The 24,485-nt window shown below is 47.1% G+C and overlaps 1 protein-coding gene across 3 annotated transcripts in view; it reads left to right on the top strand.

The window, feature by feature from the left end:
- PPP1R9A (protein phosphatase 1 regulatory subunit 9A) overlaps positions 1–24,485 on the top strand; it is a 290,332-nt gene that overhangs the window by 124,685 nt on the left and 141,162 nt on the right. For all 3 annotated transcript variants that reach the window (XM_073677330.1, XM_073677329.1, XM_073677331.1), the window contains exons 3-5: positions 5,977–6,109; positions 14,596–14,716; positions 19,791–19,895. In XM_073677330.1, the coding sequence (XP_073533431.1) occupies positions 5,977–6,109; positions 14,596–14,716; positions 19,791–19,895 (359 nt within the window). The remainder of the gene's footprint in view (positions 1–5,976; positions 6,110–14,595; positions 14,717–19,790; positions 19,896–24,485) is intronic.

The following is a 24,485-nucleotide window of genomic DNA, read 5'->3' as shown; positions in this document are numbered from 1 at the left end:
CTGGTGGCTCCAGTTGGGTTTTCACAGTTGGCACATTATGGTTGATGCGTGATCTTGTGGCCTTCAAGACAGGCTAACAGTTAATGAAGTGACATGATGGCTTCTTACAACCAATCTCACTTCTAGTTCTGTTGTACACAAATTGGACTTCCACCAATCGGACATTCACGATTCATGTGCTAACTATACGCCACATCTTTGACTTTTACCTATTGATTGTAAGGTCCTTCAGTCACTTAGGTTGTCTCATCGTAGAGTCTCCAATGTAGGACCTGTGGAGGGTTATCATCTGACTACCACTAATGCATTACCATCATTGCCATTTTTTTTATTTCTTTTTTAGAATAACTTTTTTTTTATATGTCTGATTTGCAATCCCTACAAACCATGATCTCTGATGGAGAGGGTGGTGACTGATGGTTGGCATTTGTACACAGGAAGGATAAGCTCTAATGGTATTTAGGTCATGACAAATCCAAGTGAAAAGTTCACTGCGGTGATAGTAATGTCAGATTAATTATGTCACCATCCACTCGTCTTCCCCGAGACCTGGCAAGTAGCCCAATCTTGTCACAGCGTGTCTGTAAACGTGTCTACTATGGACGGGCCGTCTGACTTGTTTACGGTCATGTGTCACAATTGTGCAAACCAAAGCACCGCGCGATACCGAGGGCACGTCCCGGGATGTCGTCACATGGTGTCACAGACTATTAAAAAAAATTCCACTGTTGAGTTTAGCTAAATTCTTTAAAATACAGATTGCCATTGTGTTGGTCTTTTCCCATCCAATGTACATAGTATTTGGTGCACAGTGTGGAGACGTCGCTTCCATACTTTGATTGTGGACCTTGTTATTCCGTGGCCATTGGATCCTCAAGGTTTGAGGCCTCCAACATGAAACTCTACAGACACTACAATACCTAGCATGTCCTGACAGCTATTGGTTGGGTTGAATGTTCATGAGATAGCCAATGGTTTTCAATTCTTCATAAAATGTGTTTCCTGCAGTAGACGTCATGACTTGGTTTCATCTCGTTCTGTGATCCCAAACTATTTTTTTATGGACTATTGTCGTGCCCGCTTCTGACATTGTGGTTTGCCTCATTAAGTTGGTCAAAAAATCTGGTTAGCTAATAGTTTTCCAATTCTCCCCAAATGTGTTATCTGTAGTTGAGGTCATGACTCGGGGGTCCCCATCTAGTTATGTGATACCAAACCATTTTTATGAGATGTTGAGATGTTGCCCCTAAGTTTGGACATTCTACTTTTCTGGCATCAACCAAACCAAAGCTCATGATGTTCTCACTCCAGAGATCGTCATTCCTGTTATGTTTCCCACCGGATAAGTGGTCGTATAACCCGCCCTCGGAGTGGAGCCGACTACTTTTTAACACAAAGGGCCCCATACACATCAGACTAACATCGGCCGGACTCACCAACAGACTAATATCAATGGGGGGGCCTCCTAACTTTTCCCCCGACATATGATGTCGGGGGAGAGAATGATTTGTCATGCCCGATTTTGGACTGCTGATACTTCTCCGAGAGTGAGAAGCCACCACTCAAGGATCCTGGCAGTGGCTCTCTCACTGGGAACGCAGGAGTGATTGGCCGAGCGCTCCTGTGTGCGGTGAGCAAGGTTGGGGTCAGGATCAGAGAATGAAGAGTAAAAAATTGCAACAGGAGCAGTAGCCAAGGGAAGGATCTCCCTTAAAAGTAATCTATCAGCAGATTTTTACTGTGTAATCTGAGAGCAACACAATGTAGGGGCAGAGTCCCTGATTCCAGCGATGTGTCACTTACTGGGCTGTGTTTTGGTGTTTCAATCCAATCCAGTGTTTTACCAGCAGGAGATTATCACTAAAGGACTGGGTGTCTCGTCCCTCCTGGTCCAACCACATCCCCAGCACTGATTGGCAGACTTCTGTCAACATACAGTATACACAGGAAGTAGCCAATCAGTGGTGTGGACGGGGTGACACAGGGCTCAGCATTCTGAGCTCTGCTACATCTGCAGCTGAGAAAACAGGGATTGTAATTCGACTGCTGCACCCAGTAAACTAAGTGATACATCGCTGGAATCAGGGTCTCTGCCACTACATTATGCTGCTGTCAGATTATATAGCAAAAATCTGCTGACAGATTCCCTTTAATCTGTAGGTGAAGGTTTCATAGCATTTTTTTTACCTTTTAAAGGGAACATGTGATCATAAAATAACCTATTCTTTCAATCAGATTTTTTGTGTTAAATGTAGTTTTTAAACATTTTTTGGCCGATAGACTACCAGGCCTGACGGGTAGAAGAATGCAAGAACTTATTTATGCTGCCTGATTTTTTTTTTTAGGTGCACTTTAAGACAAACTATGCAGAAATTCATCAATTTTCTAGCAATTGTTTGTTTTTTCCACCTGTATAAACTCAGATGATCAGATATATATATCTGGGAATTTTGACCTACATACCTCCGAGAAGGTCAGGCACCGGGACAGACATAACAGCCCAGTGACTGTAACACCGTGCTGAGGTTACGAGCCTTTATCTGGCGGTCTCTGCGTTGTTTTTTTGTCTTTTTGTGTTCCCGTGTATTCCCGTTTTATCGGTCGTTGCCTTCGGAGAATTTTATTACCAGCGTTTTTCTTGCTCGGGAGGGTTATCAGGCTGATAATCTTCTAAGTGCCTGAGCTTCAATTCATTATACATTTCGGAAGTAGCGGCGTCCAGGAACGATACCAGCAACTGACAGCTCGAACCTCCATTCATATGGTAAAGTTACCTCCAGAGTGATTCGGCTTTTATTAGCTGCTCAACTTTCTATTGAAAAATCACTTTACAGCTTTTATGTTTAGTCTTTTGAGAGTTTTTTTTTTCTGATGGTGGAATAAAAAATGGATGTTCCTTCTATGAAGCGTCTCCTGATAGAATCACCCTCCAAACCAAGCACTGTCCAATTAGAAGGCAGCAAAAAAACTTTAGAAAGTTTTCAAAACTACATCAGGAAATGAAAAAGTCCTTCAAATACTTCCTCCAAAAAAGAGCGTTTCCTGAAAAGGTTTCTACTAGTTTATCGCCTCAAAAAATAAAACTGTGTGTGCGCATGGCCGTAGACAACTATTAGCTCAACCACAACTCCAACTGGTACACATGCCCTTCCTTACCTTCCCTCTTGACTCCTCAAATCCCAAGATTGAGCAGCTTTTAAAAAAATAATTTTCCGATACTCTGTCGCGGGATGTTTATGCTATATGCGTGTGTATGTGGCCACCCAGTGGTCGTGATGTGATTTGCAGCCCTTTAAGGACTCCATAAGAAATTGGAGTCCTTAAAGGGATAGACCAGGGTTAGAAAAACTCATAACGCCCTCCGTGGGTCGTCTCTGGTATTGCAACTCAGCCCCATTAAAGTGAATGTAGCTGAATTTAGCACAACCTGTGGTCAGGGCTGACTTTCCTGAAAGAAAGTAGCCATGTTTTGGTAATCCTTGACACCCCCTTTAATGCAATGTTAAAGGGGTGCATTCTTTGGTTACCCAAAATATCCATACCCTACTAGGGTAATTGCTATAATTAACCCCTTCCTGATATGTGTTGTATATGTAGGACACAACACACATTGGGTGCGGGTGTATGAAACGTGCTTCATGCAGGGCAGGGGACGGCTGTGTAATACAGATAGCAGCTGCCTATAACAGCAGCGATCGCCCCTGTTTAACCATTAAAATGCCGCTATCACACTCAGACATTGACATTTAAACAGCACCACCCGGGTGGTGGTCTGCTAAAAGTCCCCCCTTGCTACCATCTTGGTGCTCATAGTTTTGCAGTATGTAGAACGAGCAATCAAAAAATGACAAGTTCAAGTTCCCTAAAAAGACTAAAATAATAAAAAAAAAAAAAAAGAATAAATAATAATAAAAAATTCAAAATATAAAAGTTTAAAACACTTCTCAATTAAAAATAAAAACAAGTGAAAAAGAAGGATCTTATTTGGTTTTGTGACATCTTTAAACATCTCCAAAAATATAAATATTGCCATTATATGGTAAACCCCAAAAGATTAAAAGACCAGAATTGTCTTTTTGACCTCACACAACTACATCGGTACAAAAATAGAAAAAAAAAAAAATTACGGGTCTCAGATAATGCTGACACAATCCAAATTTTTTTTTTTTGTACGATGTTCTGAATTTCTTTTAACCACTAAAAAGAAAAGTTTAAAAAAGTTTTAAAAAAGTAAAAAACAAAACACCTACATAAGTTTCAAGTTTAGTATTGCTGTAATTGTACTGTCCTGGAGAATCATTTTGCCAGGTAATTTTTACTATAAAAAAAAGCAAAACCCAAAAACACAACGGTGGAATTGCAGATTATTTTTTTACCATTTCACCGCATTTGGAATTTTATTTCCCATTTTTGAGAACATTGTATGGTAAAGTGAATGGAGGCGATCAAAACTACAAGTCGTCCTTCACGCGGCCATGGGGATGGAAAAAATGAAAAAATGATGGCTTTAGGAAGCTGTTGGAAAAAGGGGAGGAAAAAACATCATCTTGTCAGGCGATGACTTTGTTAGAGACAATAGTATCTTAAAGTCTCATCTTCCCCTTTAATGAGACGTTCCCCCCCCGGCCGCAGTTCTGCTATAAATGAATATTAATGTTTGGCAGGAAGCTCCGAGCTTTTTATAAGAAGCCATCTGACACGCTGGACAAATCCCAGAAAAGAAACTTGGCAACAATTCACCTAAACCTAAAGGCTCCGTATAGGACGATCAGCGCAAGGACAGAAGGGACGAAGGAGGAGGAACCCACCGTAATAGTCCTCAGATAAAACCTTAGGCTCTGTGCACACATGGAGTATTTTGTGCGCAGAAATTTCTGCACTGTTTCTGCATCTGTTGGCAGGAAAGCGCAGTCTCAAAAATGTTTCGTTTTTGACGCTTTTTTTCAATGGGTGAAAAACGCACAGAGAATTGACATGATGGAGATTATTTTCTGCACCTAATCTGCAAGTCAAAAATATTCAAGGTGTGCACGAGGCTTCAGGCTTCTCATTCACTTTGCTGGCATCAGGTTTTGCTAACAAATCTGCAACGTGTGCACACAGCCTTACTGTACAACCTGGCAAATGTTACGTCATAGGAATGAGAAAGGTGGAGAACATAGAGGGATGGATGGATAGATAATAAATAATAGATAGATAATAGATAGATAGATAGATGATAGATAGATAAATGATAGATAGATAGATAATAGATGATAGATAATAGATAGATAATAGATAGATAATAGATAGATAGAGAGATAGATAATAGATGATAGATAGATAATAGATAGATAGATATAGATAGATAGATAATAGATAGATGATAGATAGATGATAGATAGAAAGATAGATAGATGATAGATAATAGATAGAGAGATAGATAATAGATGATAGATAATAGATAGATAGATAGAGAGATAGATAATAGATGATAGATAGATAATAGATAGATAGATATAGATAGATAATAGATAGATGATAGATAGATAGATAGATAGATAATAGATAGATGATAGATAGATATAGATAGATGATAGATAGATATAGATAGATAGATAATAGATGATAGATATAGATAGATGATAGATAGATAATAGATGATAGATAATAGATAGATAATAGATAGATAATAGAAGATAGATGATAGATAATAGTTATATAATAGATAGATACAGATGGATAGTGTGATACTATCTTTCTTTCGTTCTTATGACGGATACTTCTGTAGTCGCTCGCTCTCTCGCTTGTTGTCGGGATCATTCGTCCCTATTAGTGTCTGATCTGTAATTAATGACTTTTCCTCCGGACTGACGGACTCTCCCACTATTGTGTGACCCCCTCCCCGGGCCCTTGGCTCTCGGTGCATGCTGGGAGTTGTAGTTTCCGCACATCTCAGACAGGTAGTATCTAACATCTCATGTTATTTCTTTTCAGGTGTTTAACACGTATTCCAATGAAGACTACGACCGGCGCAACGATGAGGTGGACCCAGTCGCGGCTTCCGCAGAATACGAGCTGGAGAAGCGCGTGGAGAAGTTAGATTTATTCCCGGTGGATCTGGAGAAAGGTAAGTTTTCGTTGCGCTAATTGAAATCTAATAGGAGGTTTCCTTGGGGAAACGGCAGCAGCTTGTTATAATGAGAGGTGTCGCGCAGGTATCGGATCGCAGCCGTGTAACAGATACTCATTAACCCCGCTCGTGAGAATCACCGGCAGCCCGAAAATCCAAACAGGATTAGCCACGATGTGACCCTTGACTAATGCACAGTGCCCCCTGTAGATCGGGGGTCGCCCGCCTGCTTGGGAAGGTGGAGGTTAGTAAACTCAACCTGAGCAACCAGTGTCAGGCAGCTGCTGGTAAAGCAAAGAAGCCCTGAAGCTGGTCAGATCCAATCATCCTGCCAGCCTCCAAGCTGCGCTTACAAGCTCTCAAGCAAAGTTCTGTTCCTTTAATAGGAGACTGGCCACCTCTGATGGACTGCAGCGGTGGCTGGTAACCTAGGCAGCATTTTTTGAAAATATAGAGGAATTTTAATAAAAGGTACATTGCAGAGTTGCTTGTTTTTACAAGAACTGAACATTTTGCCCATTTTAGAAAATTAGTGAACCCCACTTTGAAGTGGAATAACCGCTGAATTAGAAGTAGGAAATGCAGAGAAGACACAGATTATGTCTCTCCTGCATGACTTTAAAAAAAAATACACATTCTGATCTTCACAAGTAGCCGTGTATTGTAGAACGTTCTAGATAAAACCGAAATACAGCAACCTGATAAATTGCCAAAAATTGGAAATGGACATTTAACTTTTAACCAGCGCGGCCAGTCAACTTTGTTTTTTATGTGGTGGCCTCCCAACTCCTCCCGATAGATTGTAGGGGAGAGACGGATCGGGCATGTTGAACTTCAGCCAGATGTTAGTGAATAGAAAGATCAGGCATGTTGAACTACAGACAAATGTCGGAGGAAAAAGGATCGGGTATGTTGCTCTTCAGATAGACGTTGGGTGAGAAAAGGATTGGGAATGTTAAAATTCAGACAGATGTGACGGAGTGAAAGATCGGGCATGTTGGACTTCATCTCTGATCGTTTTGATGGCAGAGGAGACATCAGCTCCCAGAGCTCTGTGGCAGTGATGTTCTCCCTCCTCCCCTGCAGACACATGGATGCTCAGCGGTGCTCGGAGTGTGAAGCCTCTTTTAAGTAAAGACAGCGAGACACAATTCCCCATGAGATAAGATCTCAGGATGTTTTCACCTTAGAGTCAGAGGGAGATTCTTCATCAGGCGACGCGTTTCAGGGCTGCGTTGGACCCTCCGCAAGGTCAAGATTTCCATCTCCGGCCCCAATTGCGTCACCTGGTGCAGAACTTTGTGAATCCTGAAGCACCAAGTTCTCAAGAGCCCGTGGTGATTTCTCCAGAGTCTCGCATTGTAGCAGCGGTCGCAGTCCTCGCATTGTAGCAGCGGTTGCAGTCCTCACGTTGTAGCAGCGGTCACAGTCTTCGCGTTGTAGCAGCGGTCACAGTGTTCGCGTTGTAGCAGCAGTTGCAGTCCTCGTGTTGTAGCAGCGGTCGCAGTCTTCGCGTTGTTACAGCGGTCACAGTCCTCGCGTTGTAGCAGTGGTCACAGACTTCGCGTTGTAGCAGCGGTCGCAGTCTTTTCGTTGTAGCAGTGGTCACAGTCCTCGCAGTGTAGCAGCGGTTGCAGTCCTCGCAGTGTAGCAGCGGTTGCAGTCCTCGCGTTGTAGCAGCGGTCGCAGCCCTCGCATTGTAGCAGCGATCACAGCCCTCGCATTGTAGCAGCGGTCGCAGCCCTCGCATTGTAGCAGCGGTCGCGTTGTAGCAGCTGTCGCAGTCTTCGCGTTGTAGCAGTGGTCACAGTCCTCGCAGTGTAGCAGCGGTTGCAGTCCTCGCAGTGTAGCAGCGGTCGCAATCCTCGCGTTGTAGCAGCAGTCACAGCCCTCGCATTGTAGCAGCAGTCACAGCCCTCGCATTGTAGCAGCGGTCGCAGTCTTCTCATTGTAGCAGCAGTCACAGCCCTCGCAGTGTAGCAGCGGTCGCAGTCCTCGCATTGTAGCGGCGGTCACAGTCTTCTCGTTGTAACAGCGGTCGCAGTCCTCGCATTGTAGCAGCGGTCGCAGTCTTCTCGTTGTAGCAGCAATTGCGGTCCTCGCAGTGTAGCAGCAGTCACAGCCCTTGCAGTGTAGCAGCGGTCGCAGCCTTCTCTTTGTAGCAGCAATTGCAGTCCTCGCAGTGTAGCAGCGGTCACAGTCTTCGCTTTGTAGCAGCGGTCGCAGTCTTCGCGTTGTAGGAGCAGACGCAGTCCTCGCGTTGTAGCAGCAGTTGCAGTCCTCGCATTGTAGCAGCGGTTGCAGTTTTCGCGTTGTAGCAGCGGTCACAGTCTTCGCGTTGTAGCAGCGGTTGCAGTCTTCGCGTTGTAGCAGCGGTTGCAGTCTTCGCGTTGTAGCAGCAGTCGCAGTCTTCGCGTTGTAGCAGCGGACGCAGTCTTCGCGTTGTAGCAGCGGTCGTAGTCCTCGCGTTGTAGCAGCAGTTGCAGTCCTCGCATTGTAGCAGCGGTTGCAGTCTTCGCGTTGTAGCTGCGGTTGCAGTCCTCGCGTTGTAGCAGCAGTTGCGGTCCTCGCAGTGTAGCAGCGGTCACAGTCTTCGCGTTGTAGCAGTGGTCGAAGTCTTTGCGTTGTAGCAGCGGACGCAGTCTTCGCGTTGTAGCAGCGGACGCAGTCTTCGCGTTGTAGCAGCGGTCGCAGTCCTCGCGTTGTAGCAGCAGTTGCAGTCCTCGCATTGTAGCAGCGGTTGCAGTCTTCGCGTTGTAGCTGCGGTTGCAGTCCTCGCGTTGTAGCAGCAGTTGCGGTCCTCGCAGTGTAGCAGCGGTCACAGTCTTCGCGTTGTAGCAGTGGTCGCAGTCTTCTTTTTGTAGCAGCGGTCGCAGTCCTCGCGTTGTAGCAGCAGTTGCAGTCCTCGCATTGTAGCAGAGGTTGCAGTCTTCGCGTTGTAGCAGCGGTTGCAGTCTTCGCGTTGTAGCAGCAGTCGCAGTCTTCGCGTTGTAGCAGCGGTTGCAGTCTTCACGTTGTAGCAGCGGTCACAGTCCTCGCGTTGTAGCAGCGGTTGCAGTCCTCGCATTGTAGCAGCGGTTGCAGTCTTCGCATTGTAGCAGTGGTTGCAGTCCTCGCGTTGTAGCAGCGGTCGCAGTCCTCGCGTTGTAGCAGCGGTTGCAGTCCTCGCGTTGTAGCTGCGGTTGCAGTCCTCGCATTGTAGCAGCAGTTGCCGTACTCGCAGTGTAGCAGCGGTCACAGTCCTCGCGTTGTAGCAGTGGTCGCAGTCCTCGCGTTGTAGCAGCGGTCGCAGTCCTCGCGTTGTTGCAGCAGTCGCAGTCCTCGCATTGTAGCAGCAGTTGCCGTACTCGCAGTGTAGCAGCGGTCACAGTCCTCGCGTTGTAGCAGTGGTCGCAGTCCTCGCATTGTAGCAGCGGTCGCAGTCCTCGCGTTGTAGCAGCGGTCGCAGTCCTCGCATTGTAGCAGCAGTCGCAGTCCTAGTGTCGCTCTCGGTGTTTGATGTGACGCTTCATTACACAAGTACTTGACGAGAACGTCGTACAGCAGGTGATGGCGTCACTTCGGCGGAGAGCAGCGCATCCTGCAGTCACTTCTCTCTGTGACCTTCATCTGCTCATCTGCCCGGCGGCCTCAGGTGTGAATACATTGATTGCACGCTTCATCAAGTCGAGGATTTGCCAGACTAGTGATCTTCGCTTCAGCTCTCGTACATCACCGCTACCCTGCGAGCCGGAAAGGTGGCCAACTGCAGATTACCTGTGGTTAAAGAAGGCATCTCAGCGCCCTCTGCTGGACTGCACTGCACTGCATGTCACAGCTTGGTCTTCTATATGACCTTGACTATCATCTAACAGGCATTGCTTGGCTCTTAAGAAATCAGGGGCACAAGCCCTAGGCAATGCCTTAACCCCATGCCAAAGACACATTTTACATGCCAGTCATATACTCTGATACACTGGCCCCGTGGCACATGTCCCTGGATGGACATCGCCTTTTAATTTCAATTAATTGCTGCAGAAAATGTGTGTGTCCCATAAATTTATATTGTTAGGGTAGTAATGTCCCTGAAAGGGTCATCTATAGTAATTTTTCACTTTCAAAATTATTCTTTAAATTAATAATAGTGACCCATGCTCCCCCAGAGTTCCCCCAACAATAATAATGCTCCCCCAGAGTGCCTCAACAGTAATAGTGCTCACCCGTTGTACCCCTATAGTAATAATGCTCCTCGATAGTGCCCCCAACAGTAATAGTGCACCCCCGTTGTATCTCCATAGTAATAATGCTCCTCGATAGTTCCCCCAACAGTAATAGTGCTCCCCCATTGTACCCCTATAGTAATAATGCTCCTTGATAGTGCCCCAAACAGTAATAGTGCTCTCCCATTGTACCCCTATAGTAATAATGCTCCTCGATAGTTCCCCCAACAGTAATAGTGCTCCCCCGTTGTACCCCTTTAGTAGTAATGCTCCTCCAGAGTGCCTCAACAGTAATAGTGCTCACCCGTTGTACCCCTATAGTAATAATGCTCCTCGATAGTGCCCCCAACAGTAATAGTGCTCCCCCGTTGTATCTCCATAGTAATAATGCTCCTCGATCGTTCCCCCAACAGTAATAGTGCTCTCCCATTGTACCCCTATAGTAATAATGCTCCTCGATAGTGCTCCCAACAATAATAGTGCTCCCCCATTGTACCCCTATAGTAATAATGCTCCTCGATAGTGCTCCCAACAATAATAGTGCTCCCCCATTGTACCCCTATAGTAATAATCCTCCTTGATAGTGCCCCCAACAGTAATAGTGCTCCCCCATTGTTCCCCCATAGTAATAATGCTCCTCGATAGTGCTCCCAACAGAAATAGTGCTCCCCCATTGTACCCCTATAGTAATAATGCTCCTCGATAGTGCTCCCAACAATAATAGTACTCCCCCATTGTACCCCTATAGTAATAATCTTCCTTGATAGTGCCCCCAACAGTAATAGTGCTCTCCCATTGTACCCCTATAGTAATAATGCTCCTCGATAGTTCCCCCAACAGTAATAGTGCTCCCCCGTTGTACCCCTTTAGTAGTAATGCTCCTCCAGAGTGCCTCAACAGTAATAGTGCTCACCCGTTGTACCCCTATAGTAATAATGCTCCTTGATAGTGCTCCCAACAGTAATAGTGCTCCCCCATTGTACCCCTATAGTAATAATGCTCCTTGATAGTGCCCCAAACAGTAATAGTGCTCTCCCATTGTACCCCTATAGTAATAATGCTCCTCGATAGTTCCCCCAACAGTAATAGTGCTCCCCCGTTGTACCCCTTTAGTAGTAATGCTCCTCCAGAGTGCCTCAACAGTAATAGTGCTCCCTCATTGTTCCCCCATAGTAATAATGCTCCTCGATAGTGCTCCCAACAGTAATAGTGCTCCCCCATTGTACCCCTATAGTAATAATGCTCCTTGATAGTGCCCCAAACAGTAATAGTGCTCTCCCATTGTACCCCTATAGTAATAATGCTCCTCGATAGTTCCCCCAACAGTAATAGTGCTCCCCCGTTGTACCCCTTTAGTAGTAATGCTCCTCCAGAGTGCCTCAACAGTAATAGTGCTCACCCGTTGTACCCCTATAGTAATAATGCTCCTCGATAGTGCCCCCAACAGTAATAGTGCTCCCCCGTTGTATCTCCATAGTAATAATGCTCCTCGATCGTTCCCCCAACAGTAATAGTGCTCTCCCATTGTACCCCTATAGTAATAATGCTCCTCGATAGTGCTCCCAACAATAATAGTGCTCCCCCATTGTACCCCTATAGTAATAATGCTCCTCGATAGTGCTCCCAACAATAATAGTGCTCCCCCATTGTACCCCTATAGTAATAATCCTCCTTGATAGTGCCCCCAACAGTAATAGTGCTCCCCCATTGTTCCCCCATAGTAATAATGCTCCTCGATAGTGCTCCCAACAGTAATAGTGCTCCCCCATTGTACCCCTATAGTAATAATGCTCCTCGATAGTTCCCCCAACAGTAATAGTGCTCCCCCGTTGTACCTCCATAGTAATAATGCTCCTCGATAGTGCTCCCAACAGTAATAGTGCTCCCCCATTGTACCCCTATAGTAATAATGCTCCTTGATAGTGCCCCAAACAGTAATAGTGCTCTCCCATTGTACCCCTATAGTAATAATGCTCCTCGATAGTTCCCCCAACAGTAATAGTGCTCCCCCGTTGTACCCCTATAGTAGTAATGCTCCTCCAGAGTGCCCCCAACAATAATAGTGCTCCCTCATTGTACCCCTATAGTAATAATGCTCCTCGATAGTGCCCCCAACAATAATAGTGCTCCCCCGTTGTACCTCCATAATAATAATGCTCCCCCACAGTTCCCCCAATAGTAATAGTTCTCCCCCGTTGTACCTGCGTAGTAATAATGCTCTTTCAGAGTTCTCCTTACAGTAATAGTGCCCCCCCCCCCGTTGTACCCCTATAGTAATAATACTCCCCCAGAATGCCCCCAGCGGTAATAGTGCTCGCCGTTGTACCCCTATGGTAATAATGCTCCTCCAGAGTGGCAGGATTGATAATAGTAATAATACATCCCAGGAGATCCTCCACAGTATTAATGCCACCAATAGTAATTATACTTCCCAGAATACCACATTATTAGTGCCAGTCTATAGTGCTCCCTCGTAAATATGCTCACTGTGAGTGCCTCATAAAGCCCCAAAGTTACTGTCCAAGAGTGCCCCACAGTAATATTGTGTCCCCCAAAGTTACACCACTGGTAATAGTTCTTCTCCAGATTGGCACTATTATTAAAACTGCTCCCCTACAGTGCCCCAAACAGTAAAAAATGCTCCCCCACATTGCCCATATTGGTAAGCGTGCCCTTAATAGTATTAGTATTCCCCCTAAAGTGCCCCCCCCAGAATGCCCCTAATAGTAATAATGCTCCCATGGAGCCCATAATTGTAACAATATTCCCCTAGAGAGCCGCTATTGCAATTGTATGCCCCCGAATAGTAATAGTGCTGCATTAATAATAGTGCCCCCAATAGTAATTATAGTCCCCCAGACCTCCCCTAATAGTAGTAATGTTCCCCTCATAGAGAAATTAACTAAGAGTGCCTCTTAGTAATATAGCCCCTCAAACTGCCCCCATGAAAGCAGAGCTGCCCACTCCTGCTCTGCCCACTCCTGCTCTGCCCACTCCTGCTCTGCCCGATCCTGCTCGTCCCACTCCTGCTCTTCCTGATCCTGCTTGTGCCAACTCCTGCTCTGCCCAATCCTGCTCTGCCCAATCCTGCTCTGCCCAATCCTGCTCTTCCTGATCCTGCTTGTGCCAACTCCTGCTCTTCCCGATCCTGCTCTGCCCACTCCTGCTCTGCCCACTCCTGCTCTGCCCACTCCTGCTCTTCTCAATCTTGCTCTGCCCACTCCTGCTTTACCCATTCCTGCTCTGCCCGATCCTGCTCTGCCCACTCCTTCTCTTCCCGATCCTGCTCTGCCCACTCCTGCTCTTCCCAATCTTGCTCTGCCCACTCCTGCTTTGCCCACTCCTGCTTTGCCCACTCCTGCTTTGCCCATTCCTGCTCTGCCAACTCCTGCATTGCCCATTTCTGCTCTGCCCGATCCTGCTCTGCCCACTCCTGCTCTGCCCACTTCTGCTTTGCCCATTCCTGCTCTGCCGACTCCTGCTCTGCCCACTCCTGCTTTGCCCACTCCTGCTTTGCCCATTCCTGCTCTGCCAACTCCTGCATTGCCCATTTCTGCTCTGCCCACTCCTGCTCTGCCCACTCCTGCTCTGCCCACTCCTGCTCTGCCCACTTCTGCTCTTCCCAATCCTGCTCTGCCCACTCCTGCTCTGCCCACTCCTGCTCTGCCCACTTCTGCTCTTCCCAATCCTGCTCTGCCCACTCCTGCTCTGCCCACTCCTGCTCTGCCCACTTCTGCTCTTCCCAATCCTGCTCTGCCCACTCCTGCTTTCCCCATTCCTGCTCTGCCCGATCCTGCTCTGCCCGCTCCTGCTCTGCCCGATCCCTAAGGCTCCCGGGCTTGGGGACTGGACCCGTGCTGTAATCCGTTTTAGTAAATCAGTAAGTTCACTGTTAGCCCAGGTCCAAACAACGGTCTAGAATCGAGATCTCACAGCATCTGATTGGATGCCGGAAGCAACATAAACATTTCTGCAACCAATGAGGTTCTGCTGGGGGATGTCCAATGAAATGAAACTGGAAGTGATCAGCCATAACTGCTGGTATAATATATTATATACAGGGGGTACTTGGTCTGAGCAATGTTGGGTAGGGGTCTGTGTCTCATCCACATGATGCCAGGAGCCGAGGTTTCCCAGCAGACCTATGTAACTATTGTATTATGTAAGTCGCCATCTGGTGGCCATCGCCAGGAAGACATTGTGATACATTTAGAAGTCGGACTAATGGTGTAGCTGAGCTCTGTAGTTCCACTCTCTCCTTAACCGTCTGATCTTCTCTTACAGATGAAGAAGGCCTCGGCGTCAGCATCATTGGTATGGGGGTCGGAGCGGACACCGGGCTGGAAAAACTTGGGATATTTGTCAAAACTGTTACGGAAGGAGGAGCTGCCCAAAGAGACGGCAGGTACGAGCCAGAAGGCGGCAATGTTATACCGCTGTGATGTATGGATTCTACATGCAGACGCTAGACATGGATGGGAGAGGATATAGGTGCTAGAAAATGGAGTACTGCAGCGCTGGTTGTGATGGTAGCCTTCAGATAGCGCCCCATTTCCAAATCTTTTTTTCTTTTACATCACTGAAAATTTGTAGCACTGGACTAGAAAGAAAGAAAGAGCCTCGAGTATGTGGATGGTCAGAACAGTGAGCTTGTGACCCCAAGATCGCAATCCAAAGGAGATAAATATTGCTGCAGGTCGCCCGAGCAACCTGTCACTCATTTCAGAGTTACAATAGATGGATGATTGGATGGATGGGGAGATGAATAGATAGATGGATGAATAGATAGGTAGATGGATTGACAGGTGAATGGATGGATAGATAGATGATAGATTGATAGATTTTTTACATTTGTAGACTTTTGGCTACATTCACACACCTGTGTGTTACCATCCAAGAGAAACAGGCAGTTGTCATCCTAAAAACGGATGAAACTCGGATATGGTTCTGCAGTATGAAGTCCATCTTCCGCGTTGCACGCATCCTTTTTTATACTGGTCTCCATAGAATTTAATGTCCGAGTCTGATCCATAAAGCAAATGATAATTATCTTCTGCTTTGTGGATCAGACTCGAACATTAAAGTCTGTGGAGGCAAATTTAAAATAGGACATGCTCCGAGTCTCGCGGACCGGAGACTGATGTGTATAAGGATCCATGAAACTCTATGGGACCATGTGCTGTCTGAGAAAAAATATGGGCATATGGGCAGCACTAGCACGCGAAACACAGATGTGTGATTGAAGCCTTTTGCCCGGGAGAGGTATATTTGAAAAGGTTTAGGGTCCCATTAAAGAGAGGTCGCCTTGTCATGGCTGGTGGGCACCAATTTGTGCAATAAATATCTTCATGTTATAAGTGTAGCCACCCTGCAACATTTTTCTTTTTTAATGTTGTCAAAATAAGACTAAATAATAAAGCTAAAAAGGATCTGATGTTTTCATGATGGAGACATCAATCCTGTATTTATGGGAGAAAATATTCACAGTGTGATATTCTGCATCACGATAACCTTTAAAGGTCAAAATCATCGTCGCCTCATGGATTGAATCTGACAATCTTTGGGAGATGTCTTATTTTCTTCCTGTTATTGCAGTTGGAAAGTGTTTTATAGGGATTTCGGAAATTGTTGGGGCTTCATAGCTATGTGTAGATGTAGGACAGGAACCTGTGTGCCTCCGCGTGCCATCACACTTAGTACAACTGAATCCAGTGATAACACTCAGGCTACCTGAAGCCACCACTAGAGGGAGCTCACTGCACACATATGCATACTTATGGCTTCTAGTGATTGCTCCCCCTTGTGGCAGACGCTGGCAGGGTTTTAAAGGAGATGTGGATGAAAAGCTTGATTTCTCAGCATCGGCACATCGGATTACTACAAGACCAGCATTATTTTTATTGTTCTTCTATGACCTATAATGCCGTACTACTAGGATCAGTAGTAAAATCGCCCTGACGAGTTCCCTTTAAAAAGTCCCATCAATCCCTTTAAGTTTAGCTCCTTATCGATTATTATTGTATTTATTGTATATTGTTACAGGATAATTTTTGCCGTGATGGAAAAATTAGCCAAAAAAGATTCTTATGGTAGTAATTAGAAAGCCTGCGAGGGAGTGTGCAGGGCGGCATTTCTTTCAGCGAGCGCCATAATTAGCGCACATACAGCTGTTTCACCAGATAATTGGGGGTCTGCGGGTAGTTATTTCACATCGCCGGGCTGATGGGAGCAGCCTGAGTCATGGATCTGCCTGATGAGTCTTTGTGATACAACTGACAGAACCAGAACATGTGATCTGTGAGGACGTGAGGTCCGCCGATCCCAAAAGCTGAAATTTAAAGAGGAACCATTTCTCCTACAGTGTAAATAATGGCAGCGTACCCGCTCTGAAACAAGAGGGTGAAATAAGATTTTGATATTGTTCTTACTTAGTTACATAGTTGCCAATTTTGCCCATAAATTCTCACTTCCCTTAGCAGCTCCAGCTTGGCATTGAGCGCTGGTCACCAGTAACTGAAGTCTTGCTCTCTTCTTTTACCCATCCCTGGTCTTACTCTTACTGGTGATTAGTTGCCAATAATTCCAGATGACTCTGTCCCTGGTTGTATAGTCCCTGGTGGTATGGTCCCTGCTAGGTTAGTTTCTAATGGTAGGGTCTCTGATGGTATAGTCCCTGGTGGTATGGTCCCTGCTGGTATGGTCCCTGCTGGTAATGACTATATCACCAGGGACTATACCAGCAGGGACCATACCATCAGAAACTATACCAGCAGGTACCGCACCAGCAGGGATCATACCAACAGGAACTATACCATTTGAGACCATAACAGCAGGGACTATACCATTAGAGACTATACCATTACAGACTATGCCATCAGAGACTATACCAGCAGGGACTATACCATCAGAGACTATATCAGCTGATGATATAGTCCCTGCTGGTATGGTCCCTGGGGGTATGGTCTCTGCCGGTATGGTCTCTGCCTGTATAGTCCCTGTTGGTATGGTCTCTAACGGTATAGTCTCTGCGTATGGTCCCTGGGGGTATAGTCCCTGCCGGTATGGTCTCTGCTGTTATGGTCTCTTCTGGTATGCTCTCTGCTGGTATAGTCCCTGCTGGTATAGTCCCTGCTGGTATGGTCCCTGCTGGTATGGTCCCTGCTGGTATGGTCTCTGCTGGTATAGTCTCTGCTGGTATAGACTCTGCTGGTATAGACTCTGCTGGTATTGTCCCTGCTGGTATAGTCCCTGCTAGTATGGTCTCTGCTGTTATGGTCCCTGCTGGTATGGTCTCTGCTGTTATGGTCCCTGCTGGTATAGTCTCTGCTGGTATAGTCCCTGCTGGTATAGGCCCTGCTGGTATGGTCTCTGCTGGTATGGTCTCTGCTGGTATAGTCCCTGCTGGTATAGTCCCTGCTAGTATGGTCTCTGCTGTTATGGTCCCTGCTGGTATGGTCCCTGCTGGTATGGTCCCTGCTGGTATGGTCTCTGCTGGTATAGTCTCTGCTGGTATAGACTCTGGCTGGTATAGTCCCTGCTGGTATAGTCCCTGCTGGTATGGTCTCTGCTGGTATGGTCTCTGCTGGTATAGTCCCTGCTGGTATAGACCCTGGGTATTTGGTCCCTGCTGGTATAGTCCCTGCTGGTATGGTCTCTGCTGGTATAGTCCCTGCTGGTATAATCCCTACTGGTATGTTCTCTGCTGGTATAGTCCCTGCTGGTATAGTCCCTGCTAGTATGGTCTCTGCTGTTATGGTCCCTGCTGGTATGGTCTCTGCTGTTATGGTCCCTGCTGGTATAGTCTCTGCTGGTATAGTCCCTGCTGGTATGGTCCCTGCTGGTATGGTCTCTGCTGGTATGGTCTCTGCTGGTATAGTCCCTGGGTATTTGGTCCCTGCTGGTATAGTCCCTGCTGGTATGGTCTCTGCTGGTATAGTCCCTGCTGGTATAGTCCCTGCTGGTATGGTCTCTGCTGGTATAGTCCCTGGGTATTTGGTCCCTGCTGGTATAGTCCCTGCTGGTATGGTCCCTGCTGGTATAGTCCCTGCTGGTATGGTCTCTGCTGGTATAGTCCCTGCTGGTATGGTCCCTGCTGGTATGGTCTCTGCTGTTATGGTCCCTGCTGTTAAGGTCCCTGGGTATTTGGTCCCTGCTGGTATAGTCCCTGCTGGTATAGTCCCTACTGGTATAGTCCCTGCTGGTATGGTCCCTGCTGGTATGGTCCCTGCTGGTATAGTCCCTGCTGGTATAGTCCCTACTGGTATAGTCTCTGCTGGTATAGTCTCTGCTGGTATAGTCCCTGTTGGTATAGTCCCTGCTGGTATGGTCCCTGCTGGTATGGTCCCTGCTGGTATAGTCCCTGGGTATTTGGTGCCTGCTGGTGCATTCCCCACTACTTATGCATGTACTTAAGGTATCACCTAGGCTCCAAATGGTGAACTAGTAGTTTGAGTCCTTCCATGATGATCCAGTGGTGAAATATCTATTCCTGGCGAGCCGGGATGATCGATTGTGGAGCCCCCGATGCTCTCGTGATACAGAGTCCATGTGAAGTGGTCATTTGTCTCTGGATATGCTGGTTTGAATTGATAGTCCATGGGGCCACATCTCTGCAGCTCCCCAGCAGTCTTTGGGACCACTGTAGCCAATAACTGGCCTCAAACAAAATGAGAACGCCGAAGGCTGTGATTGGCTGCAGTGGTCCCAAAGACTGCAGGGGAGCTGCAGAGATGTGGCCTCGCACTACCAAACAATTCAGGAAGGAAGTAATGCTTATTGTAATATTTAAAGCATTACTAGTCTTTGCCCCGTCTTTGGAAGATCATGAACAACCCCTTTAAAAAAGGACCAAAATAGAACAAAATGACATATCTGGTGTAAATGCCGCTGTTCTCCTGAATCCGGCGACGTTTTTATTTTGTTCCTGCTCCTGTCTGTCCCTTAGATATGGCCCCTTCTTCTCTGTATGTAAATCTAGCCTTTTAAGACAAATGGGTGTGGTCCTCAGCTCTTCTCTGTGGACATCTATTTGGAGGAGCCCACGCCCAGTTGGCAAAATATACTGCAGTTACATACAGAGAAGAGGGGGCCATATCTCAGGGACGGAGAGGCGTATAAACAAAAGGAAAACGTCGCCGGATTCAGGATAACAGCGGCATTTACACCAGGTGACAAAAAAATCATATTTATGGCAGGAGACAGGTCCTCTTTGCAGAGGATTTGGAGCTCTGTATCAGCTCTGACCACCTTATAGTCATAAATATAAATGTTAAAATGTTGTCCGCCTGCAGTCGCCACTAGGGGGAGCCTGTAAGCTTACTGGTTTAATATTGAATTTAGGGTATTAAAGTTTTCAGTAGCTTTATCCCCCTGTGACACTCGCAGGCATACGCAGTGTTATCAGGGTGTTTAAAAATGAACATTTACTTTTTTTTTTGTTTTTACCATGCTTAATTATGTCTATTTTTCTACATTTCCAGGATTGTTGTCAACGATCAAATCTTAGAAGTAGATGGAATTAGTCTGGTTGGTGTCACCCAAAATTTTGCAGCCACTGTTCTCCGAAACACCAAAGGAAAAGTCAGGTACTGATGTTTTCTTGTTGTAGGGCGGCTCCGCTCTCTGCTCTAAATAATCCGGCCGGGGTCTGAATATCTTAGATGTGAGCTGGGTGGGGGATGACTTAAAGGGACTGTTGGAAGGATCCCTAAATATTAAGCAGAGCACAAGGTTCCCCATTGATTGCCCCAGCAGCAACTGTTTAATGTCATGAGATTTCATGATGTGGTGAGGGCTCGGCGCCGGCCGGATGTGGGGAGAATATGGAACCCTATGAGATCCTGCTACGGTGGCTTCATCTTCACAAAAGAAGACAATTGCGCTCATTTCAGCCGGGAAGGCTTTGCAGCTTTTTGCAGACTTTGCACAAATCATGTTTTGCACAGGCTGGATTTTGCTGAGTAAAGTGCATTGCAGAACAAAATCTTCAATCAAAAAGCTGGAACATCATGTTGTCAAGTCCTAGTACAAGAAGCCGGAAATTATAGGAGGAAATGAGTTGCATATCCAGTGCACGCTCCACCGATCACCCAGACTGTGTGCCGATCATCAGTGAAAGCCGGCGGAGGTTCTGTCACACCAACCGGAGAGACCTCGGATTCCCTCTGGAGATGTGTCCTGTAGTGGATGAAACTCCTCAGTGATCATTCACAGTCTGAAAGGATCGCTCTGGCGGTGGATATACTTCTGTCCCACTCCTGGTGGTGATACCTCTGGTAACACTATTGGGCGAGGTGCCATCTTCCAGCAACTATCCCTCTAGTGGTGACGCCTCCGGTAACTGTCCATCCTGTGGTGGTAATGACTCCATAAACTGCCCCTCTCTTGACCGTGACACCTCTTGTAGCTGTCCCTTATGTGGTAGTGATACCTCCTGTAATTGTCCTTGTGGTGCTGATACCCCCTGTAGCTTTCTCTCTCAACAGTAATACCTTGTGTTACTGTCCTTCTCATAGTGGTGATACCTCCTGAAGCTATGCCTCTCATGGCGGTGATACCTTCTGTAGCTGTCCCTCTCGTGTAGGTGATACATTCTGTAGCTGTCCCTCTCGTGTAGGTGATACATTCTGTAGCCATTGCTCACGTGGTGATCATTTCTTCTGTAGCTGTCCACCATTTAGTGGTGATACCTCCTGTAGCTGTCCCTCTTGTAGTGGTGATACCTCCTGTAGCTGTCCCTCTTGTAGTGGTGATACCTCCTGTAGCTGCCCCTCTTGTAGTAGTGATACCTCCTGTAGCTGTCCCTCTTGTAGTGGTGATACCTCCTGTAGCTGTCCCTCTTGTAGTGGTGATACCTCCTGTAGCTGTCCCTCTTGTAGTGGTGATACCTCCTGTAGCTGTCCCTCTTGTAGTGGTGATACCTCCTGTAGCTGTCCCTCTTGTAGTGGTGATACCTCCTGTAGCTGCCCCTCTTGTAGTGGTGATACCTCCTGTAGCTGTCCCTCTTGTAGTGGTGATACCTCCTGTAGCTGCCCCTCTTGTAGTAGTGATACCTCCTGTAGCTGTCCCTCTTGTAGTGGTGATACCTCCTGTAGCTGTCCCTCTTGCAGTGGTGATACCTCTTGTAGCTGTCCCTCTTGTAGTGGTGATACCTCCTGTAGCTGTCCCTCTTGTAGTGGTGATACCTCCTGTAGCCGTACCGCTTGTAATGGTGATGCCACCTGTAGCTGTCCCTCTTGTAGTGGTGATACCTCCTGTAGCTGTCCCTCTTGTGTTGATGATACCCCCTGTAGCTGTCTCTCTTGTAGTGGTGATACCTCCTGTAGCTGTTCATCTTGTAGTGGTGATACCTCCTGTAGCTGTCCCTCTTGTACTGGTGATACCTCCTGTAGCTGTCCCTCTTGTAGTTGTGATACCTCCTGTAGCTGTCCCTCTTGTAGTGGTGATACCCCCTGTAGCTGTTCATCTTGTAGTGGTGATACCTCCTGTAGCTGTCCCTCTTGTACTGGTGATACCTCCTGTAGCTGTCCCTCTTGTAGTTGTGATACCCCCTGTAGCTGTCTCTCTTGTAGTGGTGATGCCCCCTGTAGCTGTCCCTGTTGTGGTGATACCCCCTGTGGCTGTGCCTATTGTAATGGTGATACCCCCTGTAGCTGTCCCTGTTGTGGTGATACCCCCTGTAGCTGTGCCTATTGTAATGATGATACCCCCTGTAGCTGTACCTCTTGTGTTGGTGATACCTCCTGTAGCTGTCCCTCTTGTAGTAGTGATACCTCCTGGAGCTGTCCCTCTTGTGTTGGTGATCCCTCCTGTAGCTGTCCCTCTTGTAGTGGTTATACATCCTGTAGCTGTACCTCTTGTAATGGTGATACCTCCTGTAGCTGTTCATCTTGTAGTGGTGATACCTCCTGTAGCTGTCCCTCTTGTAGTGGTGATGCCTCCTGTAGCTGTCCCTCTTGTAGTGGTGATCCCTCCTGTAACTGTTACTCTTGTAGTGGTGATACCTCCTGTAGCTGTTCATCTTGTAGTGGTGATACCTCCTGTAGCTGTCCCTCTTGTAGTGGTGATGCCTCCTGTAGCTGTCCCTCTTGTAGTGGTGATACCTCCTGTAGCTGTCCCTCTTGTAGTGGTGATCCCTCCTGTAACTGTTACTCTTGTAGTGGTGATACCTCCTGTAGCTGTTCATCTTGTAGTGGTGATACCTCCTGTAGCTGGCCTTTTGTGTGTTGGTGATACCTCTTGTAGTTGTCCTTCTTGTGTTGGTGATACTTCCTGTAGCTGTCCTTCTTGTGTTGGTGATACCTCCTGTAGCTGTCCTTCTTGTGTTGGTGATACCTCCTGTAGCTGTCCTTCTTGTAGTGGTGATACCTCCTGTAGCTGTCCCTCTTGTAGTGGTGATCCCTCCTGTAACTGTTACTCTTGTAGTGGTGATACCTCCTGTAGCTGTTCATCTTGTAGTGGTGATACCTCCTGTAGCTGGCCTTTTGTGTGTTGGTGATACCTCTTGTAGCTGTCCTTCTTGTGTTGGTGATACCTCCTGTAGCTGTCCTTCTTGTGTTGGTGATACCTCCTGTAGCTGTCCCTCTTGTAGTGGTGATACCTCCTGTAGCTGTCCCTCTTGTAGTGGTGATACCTCCTGTAGCTGTCCCTCTTGTAGTGGTGATCCCTCCTGTAACTGTTACTCTTGTAGTGGTGATACCTCCTGTAGCTGTTCATCTTGTAGTGGTGATACCTCCTGTAGCTGGCCTTTTGTGTGTTGGTGATACCTCTTGTAGCTGTCCTTCTTGTGTTGGTGATACCTCCTGTAGCTGTCCTTCTTGTGTTGGTGATACCTCCTGTAGCTGTCCTGTCACAATGGTGATACCACTGGTAACTGTCTCGTAGTGGGGGTACTCTGGTATATCCTTCTCAGTTACAGATAATCCACCTATGGTTCCTTTCCCCTTGTGGGCATATCTAATATATATAATTGTCTTATCCCGTCTGTCTGTCTGTCCAGGAAATCCCCCGTTGCTGATTGGTCCGGCCGCGGCCAATCAGCGACGCGGGATTTCAGAAAAAGATGGCGACCGTTAGCGGCTCATCTGCCGGACGGAGGTCAGCGGCGATGCAGCATAAGTACCCCGACCTGCGCCGCCGCTGACCTCCATGCGGCTACCGTCGGGAGATCAGCGGCTTGGGACGCTGATCTCCCGACGGCAAGTGTGAAGGGAGGGACGGCGCCGCTGCCCGGTCCTCAGTAATACGGTTCGCTGATTGGTAGGGGCCGCGACCAATCAGCGATTTTGGCACCAAATTTAAACATCGCTCTGCACAGAGGTCAGTGGCGATGCAGCCGGAAGATGAGCGGCCCTAGCCGCTCATCTCCAGGCTGCTAGCAGCATAAGTACCCCGACCTGCGGCGCCGCTGACCCCCATGTGGCTACCGTCGGGAGATCAGCGGCTTAGGCTGCTGATCTCCCGACGGCAAGTGTGAAGGGAGGACCGGGGAGCGGCGCCGCCGGTTGGGATACTTCTGCTGCGAGCAGCCGGTCATCTCCTGCAGTGCCGCTCCCCGGTCCTCACTAATAAAATTCGCTGATTGGTTGCGGCCGCCGGCCACGACCAATCAGCGATATTGGCGCCAAATTTTACAACCACTGTGCTGATTGGTCGCGCCCGCCGGCCGCGACCAATCAGCGATATTGGCGCCAAATTTAAACACCGCTCTGCTGATTGCGCCCGGTGTACCGCATACATATTCTAGAAAACCCGATGCGTTTGAATCGGGCCACCATCTAGTTGGATGATAATTGTGCGCCAGCACATCCCAGACGGGAATCCAAATGATTCCTATCCACTTTCCTTCTTAATTCCACCCCTCTCGGTAGGTTTCCTTATGTACTTTAGACCTTAGCATATTGGGGGATGTAGAGCAATCACTTTAAAATGGGGTTATGTTTGCACTTTAACCTTCCTGTAGGAGTGGGGGAAGGGCAAAGACAACTGCTCTGGGCACATATTTTGCTTTGAAAAGAGGGGTTGTCGGCTTTCAGGATGTCAGTAAAGTGAGTAATCATTAGAATACTGCCCGCTATTGACAAAAATATCTATTTGAGTTTCAGCGTTTTCTTGCTTGTGATTCTGCTGGGCTGCACATACTCTCTGCGCGTTTCAGGCCGCGGTGTCACAGACGA

This window comes from Phyllobates terribilis, unplaced genomic scaffold (assembly GCF_046119375.1).
Source record: "Phyllobates terribilis strain yellow unplaced genomic scaffold, ASM4611937v1 Scaffold_4__5_contigs__length_816908805, whole genome shotgun sequence".
Classification (NCBI taxonomy): Eukaryota; Metazoa; Chordata; class Amphibia; order Anura; family Dendrobatidae; genus Phyllobates; species Phyllobates terribilis.
This window is presented reverse-complemented; position numbering and strand designations above follow the sequence as displayed.